Raw genomic sequence first — 25422 nt, 5'->3', positions numbered from 1 at the left:
ATGACAATATATTAAAAGATTTTTATTGATTCTGTATGTGCAAGTTTTTTCCCCCAGAAATGATGAAAGTGTTTAGCATGTGGCAAAAATGGCAGATATCAACATTTTGCAATATACTAACATGAAATGTTTTCACATTGCATATTCTTAATTGTCAAAGTATCTAACAAGTGACTATTATAGTTTTTTATATTTTCAATTGAAATTTTCAGACCAGATCAGTCTCTCACTGACAGTTGTATACCAGTAGCAGTATGTAATGTACCCATAGTTTGAATTGCACAGTGAATAGATATAAATGTATGCGAATTCCTAATGTAATGCTTCTCCATTTGTAAGTTTTTGTACATACAATGAAGCATCTAGTCTACCTGGTATAAGGTTTTAATTTGTTGTTGCCTATGCATGCAGTACTAGCCTTTGAAATATTCTAGAAATTAACTTTTGAATTCTGTGTCACTTATGCACAGGTCGATATTAATGTTAGAGATGACAATACCCAGCTTCATGTTGGGTTTCAGTCAAAATGCTCACTAAACAAAATGGCAATCTGAAACCAATATACTTTGGGAATCTTACCTCTACACAAGTTACACTAGGTGAAGATATTGAGGATACAAGTCCCCTAAAGCTTACATCAGAGAAGAAGGGTCTCCACAAACTTTGAAAAATGTGCTTATTTGTCAAGAAAATCGCAAGAATGCAAAACTGTGAAAAGCCACCAACGCTGGACAGAATTCTATGCTGGTGGCAGCAGTAGCCAGGAGAGATTAATTGTACTGGTGGCTATTGGATGAGTTTTCTAGTTTAGATTCCTTGCCATCAATACTCTATCACAGGGTTTGCTTTCAGAAATGTACACTCAAGTCCAATTTGGCATGTCAGAGTTGTATTGAACACAAGATGAGAAACTTGACGAAATAGAAGCATTTGAGAGAGCAACCAATCTAAGAGAGGCAGCACTTCAGAGAGGAGATGGCATGTTGTGCAGAACGTCTGTGGAAGATGTGATTGAGAAGGATGCTGTTTATCATTCAACATGCCTTTTTTTTCCCCTACATGAGTAAAATGAATCTAGTTAATGGCAACGATACATTGCATTTTATCAGCTGACTGAAGAGAGAGACAATGGTCTTATGTATAATAATAATAAAGCTCTTCTCCTGTCCAAACTGTTACAAAGATATAAAACCCTGCTTCCCTCAGATGCAGAAATTGCAAATTGTAACAAGTTACAGGCAAGATTAGAAAAAATACTGTGGTTCTGCAATTTAATTCCAAGCACAGCATGGACAAGACACGTCTACCATTGTTCTGTGTAGTGCAATAACATTAGCTGACACTCTCCAAGTTGCTAGTACCCTGAAACAGAAATTTAAGTCATCTAAATGTTTTGTGGACGCTCTTCTGGTGAGTGAGTCTGATGAACAGCTTTCAAGTAAACAAGTTTTCTATAATTATTCTTTAATTCTTTGGTCTGAAACAGGCAAAACGATAGTCTCAGAATATTGTCCAAAGGTGATTGTAGTTTAGAGGTAGTTACTTTTGTGGCCCAGTTGGTGAAGGAGTTTGTCCCTTGGTGGTTAGATAATGAGGCACATTATTCAGCCAGCAATGAGTATCCTCCTTCCAAAGACATTCAAAGAAGGTGCTTCTCAGCTGCAGAGTGCATAGTATTTAATATTTCCAAAATTATCACACCGCTGCACATGAGCCTTGCTGCACAGCTACACCAAGAGTTTGGGTCACATAGTTTATTTGACATACTATGCCTTCATGAATTCTGCATCAATTATGAGTTGAGGTGGTTCATCACTAGTGCTGCAAAAAAATGAAGTAGAAAGACTCCAGGGAGGTATATTCATTCCAAATAGAATTGTGTCAATTCACGCTGGTGGAAATCTCGTCCATGAAGGGGATGATCATATAGACATAAAGGTAGAGACCATTGATGGAAAGAATACCGTCTATTCGATGGCTAGAGTGGTATTTCAGAAACAGTCTGCAGTTAGTCCAGCCTCACAAGAAATATTACTGAAGCATGGGAAAGAAATGTCTGAAGAGGCCGAGTCCTTACAACATATCGTTAAAGAGACTGATGATACTGTAACTCAGCATATGCTAACACTATTGGAGGAATTTCAGCCCTGGGTGCATCCCCAGTTTCCTACATTCAAGTTCGGGGATCAGTTTCTCTCATTTTCCTGAAACTTCATACACACACACACATTGAGGAATTTGATCCTTAATGTAAGTAAAAATTGTCTTTATTTTACAACATATCAGAACTATTTTAAAATACACTGACAGCTGTCCTAAGGGAGCAGCAAAATAGTTTGCCTTGATAAAAGTGCTTTGCCTCTAAAGATCAAAGACTATTGTATGAAAAACGTAGAGAAGTTAATTAAGATAGTGTGGTTGCCTGTTAGAGACTGTCCTTAATTCAGGTCTCCCAATGCTAGTAGCTTGATACATTGTATCATCCAAAAATACCTTTATGGTCACTATGATGCCAGTGGCACAGCACAAGAGACTGGCAATCTCTGTTTCTAGGATAGTGGTTTGAATCCAGCAGACCTCTGCACTGACCACAAAACACTATCATCTAGTTCCCATACAGTGGCCTATGTGAGATGGAGATGGTGGATTCAGTTTTCTAGTGGCTGGCAGTTTGAGGGAGGTAAATAACTAAGAGAGTCTCAGGTTGCTAGTAAAAGTCCATGTACAGCTGGTATGCTTTGGCTGGCTAGTGTAGCTATTCTCAGGAGGAAGACAAATCTGTGGGGTAAAAAAGGAATATGCCTCCCAGGTATCAAATAGGCTAGCATTTCAACAGAATTAACTCCACTGGAAAGGGGCAAAAACATGGGCGTGAGGGGTGAGAGGGATGACCAGGCTAATCCACATGAAATCCAGTCTCTGTTTGTCCTATACTCTGCCATTCTTCAGGCTAGCTCAATCTGACCCTGGAGCACAATACAACTATCCAAGGCTGACAATTTAGTTGTATGCAGCTAGATAAATCAGCCGCAAGGGCGTGCTAAAGAGCGCTGCAGAACGAGGAGCGGGATGGGAGGTGTGATGCTGGGGTTTTCCCATTTTGCAATACTCTGGTGGCTGGGATGGATGGGCCCTTTTTTGTATTAAGAATGGCCTCGGCTGATATTTTAAAGGGGTTTCGGGATTGAGGGTGTAATGGGGGAACGTGATGTCCCAGTATAAACAATGAGTAGAAATGGTCGCAGCAAAGGCTCTGCGCCATGCGGTGCATGTCTGTGTCCGGCTGGATCCCAGCTGCTTGCACATCTGGGTGCCGTATATAAGAGGAGGAGGGTGTGTGTGAGAGAGCGAGCCTGGATCCAGGATCCTGCCGGTGTGGCGTCATTTACTGCCGGGGGCGGTGGGGGGCACGTACCGGAGCCATGTCCCTGTGTGCCCGTGAGACCCCGAGTTTAGCAGGGTGGTTGATGGGGAGGGGGGCGGGAATCCTGTCCTGGGCATGGTGTTAAGGCGGTGTGAGTGGCATCCTGCCGCCGGGTTATTTAGGATGGGGCCGGGGTAGGCTTGGGTGGGACTCGCCTGTCCGGGTGAGAGCGAGATCCTGGGTTTGTTTGGGTGTGCTGGGGAGTGTGTGTGTGTGTGTGTGGGGAGTTATGTAATGTGAACGCGTGCGGGGGACGGGGGGGACGACCTGCCGAGGCGATTCAGGGTGGGAGCCCCTGGGGAACAGCGGTGTGGGGGGAAGGGAGGCTGCAGGGTGGATGGGGTGGGGGTGGGGGAGAGGGGGTAGGCGGGGGGGGGGGGCGCGATCTCCGCAGGGCTCGTGGCTCGGCGCGCGGGGACTCCTCGGCGAGGCGCGTTGAAGAAAGGAGGCTGCTTTGTGCGAGTGACTGATGCAGTGTCACAGCAGCGGGGGGGGCGGGAGTGGGCGGGGACTTTGGGGGGGGGGTCTCCTGCCATTGCCCGGCTCAGCCTGATTCGCCCCCCCCCTTTTTTTTTTTTTAACTGAAGTCGAGCAAAAAAAGCTAAATCTGCTGCCAGCTCCAGCCCGGGAGGCGCTGATCTGAACGGGTCCAAGGAGATCATTTTTTCCTGCGAGGGGGAAAAAAAAAGCCCTGATTTCCGGTCACCCTGCTGTCGTGTCCCCCCCCCCCCCCCCAAGATTTCAGAGGTGCGGGCGAAGGTTGCCGGCAGCTCCTGGGGGGAGGGGCACAGCTCTTTGTTCCCGTCGGATTTGGGGAGCAAAGGAGGGAAGAGTGGAAATGTACCAGGACGCGCCGCAGTGACAGCTCCCCGGGTGCTGAGTGCCTGGCAGGGGGAAGGGGAGCAGGGGACCAAATGACTGTGAGGAAGGGCGCAAGCGGCTGAGACCTGCCGCTCCCGGGACTGAGCTGCGAGCCGCGGGGCTGGATGGCGTCCGCCGCCGGCCTCCGGGATGGCCCCCGTCCCTAGAGCCCCGGGGCGGCCGGCGGGGAGCCCCCGCGGGAGCGGGCTCGCCATCGCGGCGGCTCTGGGTCTGGTGCATGGCCGGGGGCTTTGGCGCGCCGGCGGCCGCTCGCCGGGACGGATGAGTGACTGCAGCCCGGCCCGGAGGAAGGTCTGCCGGTGGGGGAGGAGGAGGATGGCGGCCGCGGGGCCGGTGTGTAAGTGTCCCCGGACCCGGCTGCCCGTAGGGGGGGCCAGCGCCTTGTGTGTCTTTGTCCTTTGCTGGCTCTACATCTTCCCCGTGTACCGGCTGCCCGACGAGAAGGAGGTCGTGCAGGGGGTGCTGCTGCAGCAGGGCAAGGCGTGGAGGAGCAACCAGACCGCAGTCACCGGCTTCAGGTACCAGCCTCCCTGCCCCATGCCCAGGGGCAGCCAGGGACAGGCGGAGCGGAGCGCAGTGGGCCCCGTGTACAGCCCCCCTCCCCCGAAAGAACCCAACTTTGTTTGCCACACTCAAATATTTATCTTTATTTAGCCCCCTCCCCCCAGAGTTCAGATACAAACACTTGGCGTCTTTAACTAGTGGGGGGCTGGCTAGACCCTTCTGCTGTGAAAAGTTTTTTTTGAAGGGGTGGGGGTAGTGGTTTGATATTTTTGGGATCCTGTGTGGGGAGTGGGGGAGGGCTAAAGGAAGACCCATGTTTCTTTCTTTTCTTCTCCAAATAAAACCAACACCGAGGTCTCTCCCGGGAAAGCAACGGGCGCTCTCACTTCTCTGGCTGTTGCGGGCTTGGCTGTACCCCGGGATCATGCCACGCTGCAGTGATGCCTTTTGGCCCCTAACAAAGAAAAAGCCCTTCGTGCTCCCCTGGCTTGTTGATTTTTCAATGTGTGCCTGAGACACCCGAGTGTGTTTCCAGGGATTGGGAGGGAAGATGTGTAAGCAACTCCCCCAACATTGGAATCAAAGCTGCAAGGAGACCCTTGCTGAGCACTTTATTATGCAAAACATGTGGCGAGTCTGGTGGGTTATTTTTGTACATGTCTGTGCATCTCCAGAGCCCCGCTCATCAAAGTGTAAATTTCACCTTCTCCAGCTGCAAAGGGAAAGGTGAATGCTGCAGTTAGGACTCATTGAAGGACCAGGCTCCTGCTACTCAAGGGATTTTCCAATGAGTCTGGTTTGAAACTAGGTACAATGTGGGTCTGCGGTGCCTTGAAAACCACTCCCATCTATTGGCTAATCATATGATCTTTGGGAATATATAGCCTGACTTCTTTTTTTTTCTCTTGCTTCCAACCCCCTCCTGGGGTGCTGAAACAATTTGTATAGTGGGGATGCTGAGAGCTATTTAACCAAACTGTAAACTCTGTATATGATGGAAACCACTTCAAGCCAGAGAGTGCAGCAGCACCCCCAGCATCACTAGTTCCAGCACCTTTGTCCCCCATCATCTGGCTTTCTTCCTCTCCTCTTGGTAGCAAATGGAAGATGAGGGAGTATTTCCCTCCAGAAGGCCCTCTATCTGTAGTGAGTGCCAGAATAAATCGTGTCTGAATGTCAAGGAACTCTTTTTCAGAACACTGAATTGTTTTCTATGACATGATCCTTGCAGTGCTTCATTTGTAATGAAAGAGATGCCAGGGATCAAGCAATTAGGTGCAGGGGCTTACGTAATTTTTTTTACTTTCATAACTGATGTGGCAAGCTCAGAGAAACTGGGGCTATGAACTGCCAACCCTACAGTTGCCAGGGCTCAGCCCTGTCAAGCCCTGTCACAAATTAAGCACTGCATCCTTGAATGATTTTTAGATGTAATTCAACTTTCTGAAATCTTATACTGGGGCCAGCCTAGGATGCAATTACTTTAGGTCCTGTCTGCCACAATAACAAAAACTTTACCGATCATTCAATTCCTTAAAATCAGATTCTTATCCTCTGAGGCTTTCAGGGAATATAACCAATCTTGGGTGATATAAGGGGGTATTTGCTAATATCAGTTCACTGGCCAGGCATGACAGAAGCTACTTCTTTAATGCAGAGCTAGCAATAACAGCCAAGCAGCTGCAGAGGACTTTGTTCCATACTATTGAGAAGAGAATAAATTCGAAAATGCTTCAGTCTGCAACAAACAAGGCTGATCTTTCCAGATACAGGTTCCTCTTCATCCCATCTATGCACAGGCTCCCAGTTCCTTGTTTGGGTGACTATTTTTTGGGGGGTGCCTGGATAGGTGATGTGGGAAATAATTTGCTATATGACTTTTCAGTTTTATAAACCAACAGCTGGTTTGATGACTGCACTGGTGCTACAACTTTCAAATTTAACCTTACTTTTTAGCCATTTCCCTCAGACTGTTTATAAACACCAGCTTTTGGTGCCTCCTCCACTTACTTCATTTACACTTGCATTTTCCCACAAACCCCTAAGCATAACTGATTATTGCAAAGTTGTTTCTTTGAAAGGAAGAAACTTGCCAAATAAAAAAAGTTGTTGCTTCTGGAGACAAGAAGCTAATGGGGACGCTTGCGTTGGAAATTATAAATGGAAAATATACCAAAATAGTCAAGTGACTTTAAACTTTCCCTGTGTGCATTTGCTCCTGTTAATTTTGGTGGCAGGATATCGTGTTAAACCCATGACAGTTAATTTTTGTCTATATTGTAAAAGTATTAACTAAAAGAAGGAGGCTTTTGCTTTACATGGAAACTCAAGAATCATTCAGTTTTATATTTAGGGGAAGGTGTGCTTAGAGCCCCTCATTTCAATTCTTACTGGAAACCAATTGAGGTTATGAATAAACATCTCCTTTGCTCTTGACTGGGGGTAACAGGAAATGAGGCAGATTGAGTAATTAATTGATGCCACAGATGTCTTCTGGGACTATCTGGGAATTGAACCTAGATCTCATAAGTCCTTGTCCAATGCCTTAGCCACAAAACTACCCTCCGTGCACCATGTTCCCAAAGCACTTGATGCATGATCTGGCTCTTTCCTCAGCACAACCTCCTCCTTGTGCAAATAGTCTGTACTCCATGCACACTAGTGGAACTACTTCCATCAGGACTACTTGCCTGTGTGAGGTTTTGCGGAATCAGTTCCCAAGTGAGAATTTACCTCTTATAAATACAGAAGTATCACTCTTGTGAGGCTCAGTATTTTAGTTCCCTATCTGTGTTGTCCCATTGGCTTTCAATGGGACTACATGCATAAGTAAGGACAGCTCATGCCAGTAGTAATAGTTGCAGGGTCAAGCCTTTGATCTGGTACATTGAGATGACTACGTATTTTAGGCACATATTTTAGGCTTTATTCTGCAAACCTCACCTAGGTGAGTAATCCTTACTGCACATCAGCAGTACTGTGCATCTGAATAAAGATTGCTGATGTACTTAAAGCTTTGCAGGATAGGCCCTTCATTAGTAAGGTATAATTTTAGTTTACTGAGATTGGGTATGATCTGGCATTCCTTATTTAGATACGCCTTCTTTTGAAGTCAGTGGGAGTTTGATCTTGTTAAAAGAAAAGGAGTACTTGTGGCACCTTAGAGACTAACCAATTTATTTGAGCATAAGCTTTCGTGAGCTACAGCTCACTTCATCGGATGCATACCGTGGAAACTGCAGCAGACTTTATATACACACACTCTTGTATATAAAGTCTGCTGCAGTTTCCACGGTATGCATTCGATGAAGTGAGCTGTAGCTCACGAAAGCTCATGCTCAAATAAATTGGTTAGTCTCTAAGGTGCCACAAGTACTCCTTTTCTTTTTGATCTTGTTAAAGAAGAGCAGAATAGCTGCCTAGCATTACCATCATTCTTGCATTCTTGCAGTTTAAAGACATTCGTAACTGAGAATAGCCAAAGTGACTGCCATGGAACAATCTCTGTTGATCTCTGACAAACCATGAGTAACTTTCAGTCAGTCAAGTGGAAAACTGCTTACTCTTGTACTTCTCAGATTATATGGTGGCAAAAATATTATTTATAGGTATGAGACAAAGTCATTACAAGTCACTAATTAATAATGACTCGTCTTTTTCCTGTGGGGTTTAATATTACATCCCACTTGTTTTGTGGCTTCTTCAGTTTTTTAAGGGCTCAGTCCCGCAGTCCTTATTTAGGCAAAACTCCTGCTAACTGTGGTACTCCAAACTGCTTCCTTTGTTATTACTTAGGTAAACAAAATAAAAGAATACGTTTTCCTTTCTCTTTTTTGTATGATTATTTCACTTAAAGTTATTGCAAATAATGAAAAGATCTATTCCCACATTTGATCTGCTCCTGAGGACAAAACTATTACTAATACTCAGCATCACTAAGCATCCAAATAGCCAAAGTGCTATGTATAGTTATAGGCAGGGCTGGTAGCACCACCTATTGTTAAGGATGCTAGATGTTCTGCTTCATTCAGTGCACAGGGTGTAGCTATTTGGGGGATGAATCAAGGTTGTGAAGTGAAGAAGGCTGTTGCCTGTAGGAACCCTTTCATTTGTGGCAGAAGTTAGAAGGTTTATAGTGAATGAGGCAGGGGACAGCAGAAAGAGAAAGGATGGTCTCAAGATTAAGGCAGCTGAATGACACTCTGGAGAGCTGGAATTATTTCTTGCCTCTTCTGTGATGCTGGGCAAGTCACTTAAACCAAACTTTTCACATGTGGTTATTAATTGCATGTTCATCATTTTCTGGGTGCCTGACATGATACTTCAGGGTCTGATTTGCAGAAGTGCTGAGCACACAAAGTTATAGCTGAAGTCAATCAGAGCTTTTCATTGAATGTATAAAGTACTCTGAAAAATCAGGTCCTAGGCATGTCAGATTGGGCATCCAAAGTAGTGGAAACTTTTGACCTTGCCTCAGTCCTGGTCTACACTATGAATTTACTTTGGTATAGCTTCATCTGTCAGGGGTGTGAAAAATACCTAACCCCCGGTATAAACAGCACTAGGTTGATGGAGGAATTCTTTATGTAACGAGGCGGTGTGGTCCCCCGCCGCCCTGGAGAGGGACGAGCCCCTCCGGACACCAGAGTGGGTGGGACCAGAGAGCTCTGAGCCCACCTCCCAGAAGGTCAGGCTCAGGACAGGAAGTAGAAAAGCATGGCCCCAGAGCTGACTTGGGGTGCAGCCGCTGGAGAGGCCAGATGCCTCCGGCTTAGCTTCCGGCTGGGAGACCTTGGTGACCAGCAGCGGATCTGAAGACTGGCCCACCCAACCAATGCCCGACACTGACCAGAGCCTGGAGGAGCTGCCAAGCCTACCCCTCGCCAGTTACCCTGAGGGCCCCCTGGTGCTTGACCCCCCCCGAGGACACCGTCCGGACCCAGGTACCTCTAGAGGGGGAGTTAGGAAGTGGCCCGGGGCAGCTGACCCTAGTCTGGCTGCAGCACTGCCAGAGCCCATGTCAGTGTGTTGCGGCCAGGATCCCCCCAGACACAGCAGCGGGTCTTCGGTTGCTGCTAGGGCCCCAGGCTGGGATGCAGTGGAGTGGGAGAGCCTGCATCCCCCCTACCACCCAACTTGTGGGTGGCAGTCTCCTCCCTCTCCCAGGCCCTTTGGAGCCAAGAGCCTGAGCTTGTTGTTAACCAGTCTTAGCTCAGCCCCTGCCTGAGGGCTTGAGCCACTGACTCCTTGCGGCCCCGCCCTGACCCAGGGCCTGGGCCCGTTACTTATAAACTGCTGCTCAGCCCCTGCCTAAGGGCCTGAGCCTTTGCCTCACTGTTGCCCGCCCTGAGCTAGGGCCTGGGCTTCGTAATTGTAGAACTGTTGCTCAGTCCTGTCTGAGGGCCCAAGCCACCAGCCCACTGGCACTGACTGCCCACGATTGGGCACGACTAACTGTTTTGTGGTACCTCCCCGGTCACCCCAGTGAGAGACTCCCGTGACTGGACTGATTCCACGCCAGCACTGGTGAGAACATAACGAGGCAGTGTGGTCCCCTGCTGCCCTGGAGCGGGACGAGCCCGGCTAAGCCCCTCTACACTTCAGTTGACAGCTTGGGGAGGTGGATTACTTACACTGATGGGAGTGATTCTCCCATTGGCACAGGTAGTTCTACACTGTAGCATTTTAAGTGTAGACATACTCAAAGTTCCCTATTTTGCAGATGGGGAATAATACCTTCCCTTCCTCACCTCCCAGGCGAGTTAAGGTAAATTCAATATTTGTGACTCACTTGGATACTATAGTGATGAGCGCCACAGGAGAGCCCATGTGGAGATTAATAATTTTATCTTCAGAGCAGGGTTTGAATAGTGTGCAGCCAATAAACGCTGTGGACACACATTGAATGAGGATAAAACAAAATATAGAACAGCTGGTAATTCAGTTAGCACCATCCATACTGTGCAATGAATGAGGCAGGGATCCTGGGGGAAAAATAGTATGTGATCATGTCATTAAAGACTATAACTTGCAGTAAGTCATTCTACATTCCATTTTTTTTTATTAAACATAGTATTTAAAGCAATGTTCTCCTTTTAATGTGCTATACAAATGTTAACATCAAATCAGTGAAGATTCTCTTTAGCCCCATCTGCCACTATTTGTCCTTGAGGCTTGGTCTACACTACTAACTTATATCAGTATAACTACATTGCGCAGGGGTGAGGAAAACATACACCCCTGAGTGACTCAGTTATACTGACCTAACTCCCAGTGTAGACAGTGCTATGTCGATGGGAGGGCTTCTCCCATCAACATAACTACCGCCTCTCCAGGAGGTGGATTACCTACACTGACAGAAGAAGCACTCTTGTTGGTGTAAGTAGTGTCTTCATTGAAGCACTACAGTGGCTCAGTCTTCCTTTTACCTCTGCAGCCATCTGTCACAGAAAGCTGACGCTGACGATGTGCCGGCGCAGCCAGTCTCAACAAGCCAGATCTGCCCCTTTCACTGGGAAATGTCTGCCCCAACTGTGACAAGATCTGTGCATCGGTCTCATTAGCCACCTGCAGATCCAGCAGCGATAACTGGCTATCACCCTCAAACGATGAGGAATCGCCCACTTTAGCGGCACAGCTGCATCAGCGCAGTGTTTTAAGTGTCGACAAGCCCTTAGATGCATTCAATGCTAGTTGCATAACTGTTACTTCTCTGAAGGTGTGTTTCAAGGTAAATGTGAGGTTAAATTGCATATTGCTCAAGTTGATTAGTAAAGTTTAACCAATGATTAAATTATTTTACAGGGCAACTAAGTGTGCTTTTTTTTTGTGACCAGAGTGAATAAAATGTATTTGAACCTATTTACAGCTGGAAAATACTAGACTAGGACAGCACTGCTTCAGGGTCTGGTGACAATTCTCTAAATACGTCAAAAATATTCATATTTTGCATATTCATTTTGCATTTTCAAATGGAAAGATCCTGTTCATTTTACTCATCAAATGGGACTATTCGAGTGTGAATCCTGTACAATATTTTCTGTTAATATTCACATTTTAAATTAATTGGGTCTGATTGATAGTCACAGAAAGTAAATACAAAAGGGGCATGAAAACATAGTCCATAATAGTATCTTGATTAGTATATCAGATACGTCTACTATCATGAACAGTATCCTTCCTCAACAGAGGAGTGGGGGCTCAGTGATGTGATAGGTCATCTGCATTTGGTGGTAATATTTTTATATTGTATTAGGTGTATATGAGGTAAAGAGAAAAGACAGACGAAGCGGGTGAGAAGGGAAAATGAACCACAGAGAGATTTACTGGCTAATGCAAGGTCACACAGGAAGCCTGCAACAGGGCCAGGAACTGAAACCAGAACTTCCCAGCTCCAGCCTACAGCTGTAACCATCCTTCCTGTCTGTTCCCTTAGTAGTATTTCCTTTGATTCTATATGTTCCTGTACATGGCTGACATACAATAATGAACTTTTATTCTAAAATCTACTTTTACAGTTTTGCAATGTCACTTTTCTTTAGATTTGTGAAATATTTATTGCGTTGACAACTGTGCTGTCTTCGTTCATGCCAGAATTTGATGCTTAATGTCCTCTATATGTTTTATTGGGGGTGTGTGTTTCTTTTTTTCTGCATGGAGACTGGATGAAGCCAGGACTCAGTAATCTGCAAAGCAATAATTTGCCATTGATTTCTATAGTGTTAATTTGAATCCAACTCTGTTCGGCAGAGACTGAAAGTTGTTATCATCTGATAGCTGTTCAGTGGTGAACACGAAAAGAGTTAGTGATTTCAGTCTAGTTTCTCTTGGATATATGATCACACCAAAAGGGCCAGGGATTATGAATTATCCTTTTGCTTTTAGAATTTATTCCAATACATTAAGGCTTAATCATGTGGGGAAGTTGTTTGTACTGCTGTAATCTGTGCTGTACTGATTTCTCAAGCACTAAAAATACTTAATTTTAAATCTTTCTGTGTATCTGTTTCTACCTCTCTCTGTGTGGTACATACAGATCCTAGGGTATAAAGACAATACTTAAGTTTTTACATAAGATGCATAAGCTAAAATAGTCAAATGTGGGGACATAAAATTAAATTCACATTAAGGCCCATCTGGAAATCATGATGCTATTACTGAACTGCTAAATCACCCGCATCTTCCAGTGAGGTCAATAGGAGCTACCAGTGCACAGCACCTCTGGAAATTAGGCCACTCTTACTGATGTGCCTAAATTTGGGGTTAGGTTCCTAACTTTAAGCACTCAAGTTTGAGAAATTTAGCCTAAGAACTCATATGCTGAAAAATGGAGGCAAAACCTACACAAACAGCTACACATAGTAAGATCTGAAATGTAAACAAGCCAGCCTTGGCCTCTAGATCCAGTTAGATTTCTGGTCTTCAGGTTTAATACCGAAAATACTAATTTTTAAATAGTCTCATTTTTACAAATTGACTAGATTGAAAGTTGCGTGTCTCTTTAACTGTGAATTTCCAGACTTCTAAATGCTTTGTTTTTTCTAAATGTAACCTTAACTCTGTTTCTGGCTTTTGTTGTTTTAAAATAATTACCTTACAGCACTTTTGTACAAATTATTGCTATTACAATTAGATCACAGAGGCACCTGCAAGCCCCTGCTGAGATTAGGGTCCCATTGTGCTAGGCTCTTTTTACAAATGTGTAATAAAAAACATCCTTACCTCAGAGTTTACAGTATATACAGTGACAAGACAGAGAAAGTTTGGGAGGGGGAAAGGAGCTCTTAAGGTACCTAACCTTAATAAAGATTGTTGTTTGGGAATAAATATGGCAGAGGTTTTGAGCTCCAAAATGACCTGTCCTATTAGCTTTGACCAGAAGTATATTTGGGATGAATAAGATGGAAGAGGGGAAATCTAAAGACTCTAACAAGGATGTTTAGAATGATTTTTCCCCAATGTCCCTTTCAGGAACAAAGATGTAAAGGGGATGTGAACTCAGATTCTTCTGTTCAATATTCACTTTAAGGTGACAGGAGATAATAGGCAGCAGAATTTCCACTATAGTTTTTCAAAGTAAAGACAACACAATCAGATTATATTGATTTCTCCCTCCACAACACAGTGCACACCAGCATAGAAGACTGCCTTCTGACCATTGTTTTTATAGATTTTTAAGCAGACTGCAGTGAATTCTCCAACCTTTTCTATGCAGCTGCTCCGAGTTACATAGAGGTTTACTTCCTTATTTGCTTCAAGAATCATTGCATCTCCTGTGTGGCTGCTTTGAATATTTCCCACTTCCTCCTCTTCTCTAGCTTTGCCCATCCTTCAGCTTCCTTAGGCCTCTCTTGTTTGCAATGTTGTTGTTGTAGCTATGTTGGTTCCAAGATATTAGACAGACTAGGTTGGTGAGGAGAATATCTTTAATAGCAATGGTTCTCAACCAGGGGTCCGAGGCACCCTGGGGGGCCGTAAGCAAGTTTCATGGGGGTTGCCAAGCAGGGCCAGTGTTAGACTTGCTGGGGCCCAGGGGAGAAACACCTCTTCTGCCCCTATGCCTGAGGGCATGTTGCCTTCTGCTGGAAAGTAGCTAGCCTTAGCCCTTCCCATACTTGGAAGAACACTGCTTTCCTGTATTACAGAGTCACAGGAATCCTCACCCACCTCAGTGGTTTCTGAGATCCCCTGCCCCTTGTCTGGGCTCTCCTCTGGGCCATATTTCTCTCTACTCCCTAAAGCCGGGTCTATCTGGTTCAGCTGCAACGTGCTGGCAGCTAACAACCAGGACAGTTTTCTCCCTGGCAGGCATTACACACTTCCCTCCCTTACTGACATGGTGTTGCCCCCAGTTGCAGTGCAGGAGTTGGTCTCAACCACCCTCCCACCTGGAAGCATGTGGCTTTTCCCTGCTGCGGAAGAATCAAGGAGACTCTCTCCCATTCTCTCAGCAGTTCTTGAGACCTTACCCTCTCCCTTGTGGGTCCCAGATAAAACTCCCTCCTGCTGCAGGCAAATACTTTAAACTGAGCTACACGGAAAAAATCATTACCAAGGAGTAGGTTGACTAGGAGGTGTTCTATTACCCCCACAGTCAAAACACTTTCCAAACCTTCCCAAACCACATGGATTTTAGCTAGTGGTATGAGGAATCTGCTTTTGCCCACCCCCACAATCTCTGCCATTTGGCCAGGCAACATACTGGCCTTTGGGACCATACTCTGCTTAACCAGAGAGATCTGGGCCCTTGTATCCCTCTGCCCCAAGTACTCCCTGCCATCAATTTGGACAGCCTTAACATGCTCCATATCTGGTTCTGCGGAGGCTAACCTTACAAAACCAATATGATAGGTTTCAATTGCTTGGGGGGGGTGTTCTGTATCGAGGACAGCAGAACTAACATGAGCTATTGGTTGCCTGCTTCCTCCTAGCACAGGGCATTTATTCCTCAGGCGATCAGTGGAATTACACTGATAGCACCATTTGGGATCTTCTGCTTTTACAGGAGATCTGGGATCAGGGTTAGACGAATGTTTTTGGGAAAGAGAATGTTTAGGCTCCCAACCCCCTTCTCTCTTTCCAGGGGCAAAATGGGATCCTCCCTTCCCACCAGTTTTAAGCCCCTCTTTCTGTGGCCTGCCCTCAACAGATGCCTGATTCTGTTTGAAGGCATCAGCTAAAAAAGCCATCTCATCCACAGACTTTATATCTTTGTCCCACAGACACTGCTTTACATCAACTTTACATATGCTTAGGAAATGCTTCTGAGCAACAAGATCCAACATTCCCTCAAAACTTGCCACCTCCTTACCCCTCAGCCATGTTCCCAACGAATCTTTCATTTTGTTTATATATTCCCTGGCTGGGATGATTTAACTGGGAATTGGTCCTGCTTTGAGCAGGGGGTTGGACTAGATGACCTTCTGGGGTCCCTTCCAACCCTGATATTCTATGATTCTATGATTCTATGATTCTATGATTCCCCATTACTCATACCAATATCCCTCATGGCCCCACAGTATGCCAACATTTTTATGGCTGACTTAGAACAACGCTTCCTCAGCTCTCGTCCCCTAATGCCCCTACCCTACGTGCGCTACATTGATGACATCTTCATCATCTGGACCCATGGAAAAGAAGCCCTTGAGGAATTCCACCATGATTTCAACGATTTCCATCCCACCATCAACCTCAGCCTGGTCCAGTCCACACAAGAGATCCACTTCCTGGACACTACAGTGCTAATAAGTGATGGTCACATAAACACCACCCTATACCGGAAACCTACTGACCGCTATTCCTACCTACATGCCTCCAGCTTTCATCCAGACCACACCACACAATCCATTGTCTACAGCCAAGCTCTATGATACAACCGCATTTGCTCCAACCCCTCAGACAGAGACCAACACCTACAAGATCTCTATCAAGCATTCTTACAACTACAATACCCACCTGCGGAAGTGAAGAAACAGATTGACAGAGCCAGAAGAGTACCCAGAAGTCAACTACTACAGGACAGGCCCAACAAAGAAAATAACAGAATGCCACTAGCCATCACCTTCAGCCCCCAACTAAAACCTCTCCAATGCATCATCAAGGATCTACAACCTATCCTGAAGGATGACCCATCACTCTCACAGACCTTGGGAGACAGGCCAGTCTTTGCTTACAGACAGCCCCCCAACCTGAAGCAAATACTCACCAGCAACCACACACCACACAACAGAACCACTAACCCAGGAACCTATCCTTGCAACAAAGCCCATTGCCAACAGAGCTTGGCTGTAGACTATGGATCATGTGGTGTGGTCAGGGTGAAAGCTGGAGGCATGTAGGTAGGAATAGCGGTCAGTAGGTTTCCGGTATAGGGTGGTGTTTATGTGACCATCGCTTATTAGCACTGTAGTGTCCAGGAAGTGGATCTCTTGTGTGGACTGGACCAGGCTGAGGTTGGTGGTGGGATGGAAATTGTTGAAATCATGGTGGAATTCCTCAAGAGCTTCTTTTCCATGGGTCCAGATGATGAAGATGTCATCAATATAGCACAAGTAGAGTAGGGGCGTTAGGGGACGAGAGCTGAGGAAGCGTTGTTCTAAGTCAGCCATAAAAATGTTGGCATACTGTGGGGCCATGCGGGTACCCATAGCAGTGCCGCTGATCTGAAGGTATACATTGTTCCCAAATGTAAAATAGTTATGGGTAAGGACAAAGTCACAAAGTTCAGCCACCAGGTTAGCCGTGACATTATCGGGGATAGTGTTCTTGACGGCTTGTCGTCCATCTTTGTGTGGAATGTTGGTGTAGAGGGCTTCTACATCCATTGTGGCCAGGATGGTGTTCTCAGGAAGATCACCGATGGATTGTAGTTTCCTCAGGAAGTCAGTGGTGTCTCGAAGGTAGCTGGGAGTGCTGGTAGCGTAGGGCCTCAGGAGGGAGTCTACATAGCCAGACAATCCTGCTGTCATTTACTCCAACCCCTCAGAGAGAGACAAACACCTACAAGATCTCTATCAAGCATTCTTACAACTACAATACCCACCTGCGGAAGTGAAGAAACAGATTGATAGAGCCAGAAGAGTTCCCAGAAGTCACCTACTACAGGACAGGCCTAACAAAGAAAATAACAGAACGCCACTAGCCGTCACCTTCAGCCCCCAACTAAAACCCCTCCAACGCATTATTAAGGATCTACAACCTATCCTGAAGGATGACCCAACACTCTCACAAATCTTGGGAGACAGGCCAGTCCTTGCCTACAGACAGCCCCCCAACCTGAAGCAAATACTCACCAGCAACCACATACCACACAACAGAACCACTAACCCAGGAACCTATCCTTGCAACAAAGCCCGTTGCCAACTGTGCCCACATATCTATTCAGGGGACACCATCACAGGGCCTAATCACATCAGCCACACTATCAGAGGCTCGTTCACCTGCACATCCACCAATGTGATATATGCCATCATGTGCCAGCAATGCCCCTCTGCCATGTACATTGGTCAAACTGGACAGTCTCTACGTAAAAGAATAAATGGACACAAATCAGATGTCAAGAATTATAACATTCATAAACCAGTTGGAGAACACTTCAATCTCTCTGGTCACGTGATTACAGACATGAAAGTTGCGATATTACAACAAAAAACTTCAAATCCAGACTTCAGCGAGAAATTGTTGAATTGGAATTCATTTGCAAATTGGATACAATTAACTTAGGCTTGAATAGAGACTGGGAGTGGCTAAGTCATTGTGCAAGGTAACCTATTTCCCCTTGTTTTTTCCTACCCCCCACCCCCAGACGTTCTTGTTAAACCCTGGATTTGTGCTGGAAATGGCCCACCTTGATTATCATACACATTGTAAGGAGAGTGGTCACTTTAGATAAGCTATTACCAGCAGGAGAGTGAGTTTGTGTGTGTGTTTGGGGTAGGGGGTGAGAAAACCTGGATTTGTGCTTGAAATGGCCCAACTTGATTATCATACACATTGTAAGGAGAGCGATCATTTTAGATAAGCTATTACCAGCAGGAGAGTGGGGTGGGAGGAGGTATTTTTTCATGCTTTGTGTGTATATAAAAAGATCTTCTACACTTTCCACAGTATGCATCCGATGAAGTGAGCTGTAGCTCACGAAAGCTTATGCTCAAATAAATTGGTTAGTCTCTACGGTGCCACAAGGGATCTTATTCCTAGCTCAAATTGTCATATAGAGTTGTGCTGTAGACAAGTTGTGGTAAGAATGTTTACCTCTTCATCTCCCTCTCTCACAGAGTCACCAGTCACCTTCAAAGCCCTGCAGCTACTGCTGACTGCTCAGTGCATCTGTCACTACCATTCCTTAAATGTCAGATTGCCCTTTATCAGACTGTCAAGAAAAAACACAAACTTTTGCTTTAGATAGCAGTTAGATAAAGTCTGTACTTATCAGGACTTTTATGTTCCATGATGCACAGTGAGTTCTAATTTAAAAGCTGTGTAACTTCTCACTTGCACATATTTAAAGGAATGCTAGGAAAGCATATTAGGTGCTTCCCTCATTTTCCTGAAAGAAGTCTCTCTTGCCTATTTTTGCCATGCCCAGCGTGCCCATCATTGTAGTAATTGAGGAACTGCTTTCTAGTCCTTTGCAAGATTAATAAAAACAAACCACAAAATCCTTTTTATCAGTAGAGATATCTCAGGAAAAAATAGAGTGGTGCCTTGGCTAAATTTCAACTCTAGTAATTGCATTTAGTCTGATTAAATGGTTCCTGAAGTTTCAGTTAGAAATTATATTCTGCTGCACTCCCAGTCCTAAATTGTTACATAACGTCACTGTGTGCTCTGTGGATAACACCCCTGAACTAGGTGATGGAGTGATCTTTGTATGTCCTTAACCTCACTGACAGAAGTACCTCAAGATTTGAGACCGGAAAGCATTTAAGCAGGTGTTTAAAGTTAAGCATGTGCTTTAAGTATTTTCCTGAAATGGGTGATTTCCTGAACGAGCGACTAAAGATTAAAGTTTATTCCCTATTCAGTGTTTTTAACATGGGAACATCTGCTGGTCAGACTAGGTGATGCTAGAAGTCCATCCAAGAAAGAGGAGGTCATTTCTGAATGAATGTTTGCTTGCTAAGCATTCCTATATTATGATCTGCTGCTACTTCCTAAGTTGCCTTTCAGCCCAGGAACTGGCTGGGGGAGGTTAGTCAGATGAGGAGGCAGAGAAGTACTGGCAAGCAGCTATGGCAAGGGTAAGTAGGGGGCCACTGGCCTTGAGAGCTGGGTGAGATTATGAAATTCAACTTTTGGGAGAAGTAATGGTGGCTTCTTTCAACACCTGTGAGTGGGGGGATTCCATTTTGTGTGGAGGGAGAGAAAGTGGACCTGGGGGCTTGGTTTGGCCCACTGTAAACACCATCCATAAAATTTGAAGAGGCGGCCAGATTCCCTCTGTGAGTTTTATGCCCCCTCCCCCCACCCCAAATCCACGAGGAGTGGAGGTACAGTGGCAGTTAAAGCCCACAAGACCTGCCACTTGGCGTGAGGGCTGGAGCTGGTTGGTAAAGACTCAAAAGTACGTGGGGCTAGGCCTATGAAGGGCAGGAGAGGGTGGCTCAAGTAAGCTGGGAGCTATCAGCATCTTCCCCAGATAGTGGAGCTCCAGCCAGATTGTAAAGCTGCTCACTTCTAGCAGTGGAACAATCCAGCCACCTGCCTTCTCCTGTTGTCTGTTCCACTTCTGGTGCAGCTGCCCCGCAACAGCTCATGGGTGCATGACAAGTATCCCATGAAACGGTAATTTGTCATGTGTAAATCATCACAACATATATGTTGTGTACATAATATGTCCTCATAACAAGTCTTTATTATCATAAAAAGGTGTGATGGCTACATTATACCCAGCAAATTGTAGGATATTTTAATGAAGATATTACAGTATAAGACTGTGAATGTGTGTGTGCTGTGACAGACCCAGACCAGTGGAGTACAGGAGTCTGGTCGAAGGCAAATATACTGGCTACTGGATGAACAGGTTTCTGTTCCCTGAGTGACCAGAGCAGGGGCTGCACTAGAGCAATCAAGAACCTGCTAGAACCAATTAAGACAGGCAAACTAATTAAGACACCTGGAGCCAATTAAGAACATACTAGAATCAATTATGGCAGGCAGACTAATCAGGACACCTGGTTTAAAATGGACCTCCCATCAGGTGTGTGTAAGAAAGAAAGAAAGAAAGAGAGAGAGAAAAGGTGTGCTGCTGGAGGACTGAGGAGTACAAGCATGATCAGGCTTCAGGAGGAAGATCCTGCGGTGAGGGTAAAGAAGGTGTTGGGTGGAGGCCATGGGGAAGTAGCCCATGGAGTTGTAGCTGTCACACAGCTGTTACAAGAGACACTGTAGACAGTTGCAATCCGCAGGGCCCTGGGCTGGAACCCAGAGTAGAGGGTGGGCTCGGGTTCCCCCCATCCTCCTCAACTCCCTATTTGAGACAAGAGAAAGTGACAAGAGAAAGTGTGGGTCCCACCAGAGGGGAAGGTCCCTGGCCTATCCCCCGACCCACTAGGTGGGTCAGTGGAGACTGCGGGGATTGTTCTCCTCCCTTTCCCCAAGCTGGCCAGTGATGAGGTTAGCTGAGTGAATGGCAGGTTTGAGCCATTAGCAAAAGTGGCCAAACTGAGGGCAGCCATGATCTCTGAGGCAAGCAAATCCGCCAATAAGCGCAGGACCCACCAAGGCAGAGGAGGAACTTTGTCACAGTGTGCATGATAAACCATCTCAGTTTTACTCTTAAATGTAGGTTTCACTACCCCCAAACTCTTGTTAACATGCATGAGTTGCTCCTAAGTGGTTTATTCATCCATAAACTGAGTTCTGGTAAACCTGAAATTATTGATTAACTTGACGCAAATATGCCAAATAGTTTTGGCCATTCCCTTCCCCTCCCCACAGGACTTTGGCACCATTTACGACATGGTGGGAGGAGTCATTTAGGTATTTCACAAAAGTTCACCATTTAAAAAATTGTTAGGGGAGAGTAGGGACCAGTGCTACATTTGGCTTTATACATATAAAGTAATAGAATAATTTTAGTCTTACATACATGGCCACATCGTGCAATTGATCTCCAGGTTGATTTCCCCATTGAAATCAGTGGGGAGTTCTATATAAAGCTAGATGATTATTAACAATGATCATTTTTGCAGTGCCATAAATTTACATTCTGCTTTACAGGGAGTGAGACATGTTCCTTGTCCTGAAGAGCTTGTAGTTTAAGAAGATAGATAGCAACGTACGACCCCAGTACATATATTAGCAGCTCTGAATGATAGTTATTTTGCTCTCCATTTCACAAATGGTTTTAGTACAGTTTTTATTGTAGAGAAATACCTGGGCTGTCTGTTAATGGGATGTTGTGCTTTCTAGAAGAATGATGCAAAGTGCTTGTGCTGTGGGTTTGCACAGGCTTTAATTCTTTTGGGTCAGAGATACAATCCCATGCTCTGAGCGTCCCTAAGCTTCTGATTGCCAGGTCCTCGGACTAGATAACAGGGAATGGATCATACCGTTGACCTGTTCTGTTCATTTGCTCTGAAGCACCTGGCATAGGCCACTGTCAGAAGACTGGAAACTGGGCTAGCTGGACCATTGGTCTGACCCAATATGGCCGTTCTTATATTCTTAATTATCTGTCCTTCCACTGATGTCACAGCCTGGAGACCCTGTTGCTCACTGGTAAATCTGTAACTGTCCTGTTTCTGCTGCTGTTTTTGGGGCATGTTATCTGCTTAAATGGGGGCATGTGCAGGTCTTTTATTTAAAGCACAGGACTTTCAGTGAGGAATAGATTTCATGAGTGGCTGTGTTACATTCTTTGTGCCTCATTTCCTGCCATCTGTAAAATGGAGATGATGATTATATGGGAAATTTATTAATGTTTGTAAAGCACATTAAAATCATTGGTGGAAAAATATTGACTCACCCTCCTCCCCAGAAATCAAATGGATGTATAGTACAATATAGACTTTGCTGGGTTTAGTATTCAAAAGTACCCAAGTCCCATTTTCAAAAGGCTCTAAGTGACTTCAGTGCTTTGGAGAAATTTACCTGTCATCTTTAAACATACAGTAGTTCCTTGTGCCACCATCAACCTCTCTTAAAGACCTGGTGTTCCCACTAGAACAGTTTGGCATTAGCTTTAAAGAGTACTGCTATGAGAAGACCTTTATGTTGAGTCCATGAAATAAGTAAACACCTGTTCCATCTGCCCCTTGGGGCCATCTTTTCCCCATAGCGCCCCCTGGACCCAGAACTGTGCAGGGGAGACTCCCCCGCCACTCCACTTGGGTACTAAGCCCAATGTAATGTCTCCCTCTCCTCCCCTGCCACCCCCAGCAATGTGGCCTTGGGGAAAAACTGGAGGAGCCAGCCGTGAACTGAAGGCAGTAGGAGCAGTCACCAGAGCAGCTAAAGCAGGGACCCAAAGACACTGAAGTTGGAGAATTGTCTAGTTTGAGCAGGATTTTCTTTGCCGTTTGTTGATTGGCTATCCAGCCCCTTCCCTCACAGTCTTTTCACCTCAGCCTCCCACCACACCTGTTCCACTTGTGGCTAGAGGACGGGGACTGAGGAGACCTAGGGTCTATTCCTGCCTTTGCTACTGCCTTGCTGGGTGACCTTGGGCAAGACACTGTTTTCCCCATCTGTGTAATGGGGTTAATGATACTAACCTCCTTTGGGAAGTGCTTTGAGATCTACTGATAAGTGCTATATAAGTTGTATTATTGTTTATTACCCATCTCTTCTTCCCTGCCCTGTTCTCCTCACCCCTTCCTTTCAGTGTCCCCACTCTCTTCACTATTCTTTCTGCTTAGCCTATCTGCTCCTAACTGAAACCTCCCATCCCCTCACTCTTCAGGGCACTAATGTGACATTTGCTACCATCACTTTGTTTATTCTGTTTGTGTGTTTTACTCTTCCCCCATCCTGTGTCTGTCTTGTCTATTGGATTGTAAGATCTTCAGGGTATGAACTATATACTACTGTGTGTTTGTGCAGGGCTGAGTACAATGGGTGGTGTTCTTGGTTGGTGCCTAGTCACTTATGAATAAACATAATTGTTGATGATCTGCCTGGTCAACAAGAGCAACCTCAGGAAGCCAGTAAAAAGATTGGATGGAGCAGACTGCTGAGAGCAGTAAGCCAGACTCAGCTGGGTCAGCCACCAACCTTTGCAAAGTATTCTCTGTAATTTACAGAGCCTGAGTAAACCCCACTGTGCACTGTAGAACGTAAATAAACATCATTAGTCCTCCAGCTACCACATAGCCTTTGGTCACTACTGGCGAGGGCTCCAAATCCTGTTGGCAGTCTCCTGCTTGTACAACAAATATCTTTTCTGTGTAAATGTTAGTATAAAAGGCGAGAGAGAACATGCCTCAGAGTGGTGGTGACAGCAACATGTGGGATTGGGTGTAGAAGCTAAGAGCATTGGACAGTGGTGGGAAAGGCTGGGTCAGAGAAGAACTAGAAATGTGGGGTGGAGATGTAGGACTTGTCTACACTTACCAGGGGATTGACGAGCTGCGATCGATGCATTGGTGGTCGATTTAGTGGGTCTAGTGAAGACTCGCTAAATCAACTGCTGATCATGTAACCTGCACACCGCTTGGGTGTAGTGCTCTGTCCCATCTAGTGTCACCAAGACCACTGAGAGACAGAGAGAAAGAGATTAATGAGTTTGCGCTACAGCCTTTGCTAAGAGCCAGTTGGCTTTTAGCTTATGTGGTAGAGTCTCATGCACTGACCTCCAGAGGCCCCAGGTTCAATCCCTCCCATCACCGACCGGGGTCTGTCAACGTTATAATTGCTCTCCCGTCGACTCCTGTACTCCACCGATCAAGAAGAGTAGGGGGAGCATCTCCTGTTGACATTGCGTAGTGTGGACCCCGCGGTAAGTAGATCTAAGCTACGTCAATTTGAGTTACACTATTCACGTAACTCAAATTGCCTAGCCTAGATCAAATTTCCCCTGTAGTGTAGACAAGGCTGTAGTTTATTTGTCACAACTCATATTCAGCTGTGTGGGGGAATAACCTGGATGTGCAATGTATGCTAGTTTATGCAAGAGTGCCTAAAAATAATGAATTGTCATGGGAAAATTGTCTCAATCGCTCAGTTTAGCCATTGTTCTGTGCAAGTGAAAAGATTTAGTGTGTTATAATTCAGTAAATACAAATGGGCCCAGCTTCTGATATCACACCAAGGTTTTGTTTGGCATTTGATTAATCAGCTTACATAATTTCCTAATTCTGCTTTAAAATCATTTTTGGTTTCACTTATCAAGCCAGTCACAGTCAGTGAAAGTATTTAGATGTGAACTTGCTTAAAATGCAGTCGGAGAGACTCATAAGGGTGCCTGTAAGTATTTAGCTGTTTGTTTGTTTTTTTGTTTTGTGTGGTGTGGTTTTTTTTTTTTTCATCTGTAGAAAATGACACAGACTGGTCTGAATGTAAAATGTCATATGCCAGTTTGATAGCTTGTTTAGTGTGACAAACTTCTATTCTCATTTGCAGTGGTGTAAATCCAGAGTTTTCCATTGAAATCAATGGCATTATCCTTGTTTTACGTCAGCACTGGGGTAATTGAGAGTGGAGTGGCCAGGATCTATAGAGTTAGGGCAGTCTGCTATGTGGCAGGTCTAGAACTGTGCAAATGTTGGTGTTTCCTGTTTGCTGGGGTTTGTGCAAACTTTTTCTCAGTTTTGGGTCACATAGTCTCAGAGACTTTGAATTTGAGGTTTGAATCAGCTGAAATATTCATATCAAAATGGCGTTAAATCTGCCAAATTTTGTTTGCTTCTTGATCGAACACCTCTGGGTTTCCTGTGCATTCAGCTCAAGCTGTACCTCAGCTCATCTGAGCATTGAACTTGCCTAAGGCTCATTTGACCTTGGCAAACTTAGCCTTGAGTTTTGGGTTTGTCACCCGGCCCCAAAACACAGGTTTCTTTTGGTTTGAGATTGCATTATTGTAGCAGGTCTGTGCCGCTCCTGGGTTCTGTTGCTGGCTCTTCTACAGACTTCATGTGACCTTTGCCTTTTGGCTTAACCCTTGTGGCTTA

The 25422-nt window shown here is 45.2% G+C and overlaps 1 protein-coding gene across 1 annotated transcript in view; it reads left to right on the top strand.

Annotated features, from left to right (window-relative positions):
- The first annotated feature begins 4004 nt into the window (after window positions 1-4004).
- Window positions 4005-25422, top strand: part of ST8SIA1 (ST8 alpha-N-acetyl-neuraminide alpha-2,8-sialyltransferase 1) — a 161586-nt gene continuing 140168 nt past the window's right edge. Inside the window, exon 1 of the mRNA XM_073318098.2 lies at window positions 4005-4824. Coding sequence (XP_073174199.2) covers window positions 4436-4824 — 389 coding nt within the window. The 5' untranslated portion in view covers window positions 4005-4435. The remainder of the gene's footprint in view (window positions 4825-25422) is intronic.

The sequence above is a fragment of the Lepidochelys kempii genome, chromosome 1 (assembly GCF_965140285.1).
Source record: "Lepidochelys kempii isolate rLepKem1 chromosome 1, rLepKem1.hap1, whole genome shotgun sequence".
Classification (NCBI taxonomy): Eukaryota; Metazoa; Chordata; order Testudines; family Cheloniidae; genus Lepidochelys; species Lepidochelys kempii.
This window is presented reverse-complemented; position numbering and strand designations above follow the sequence as displayed.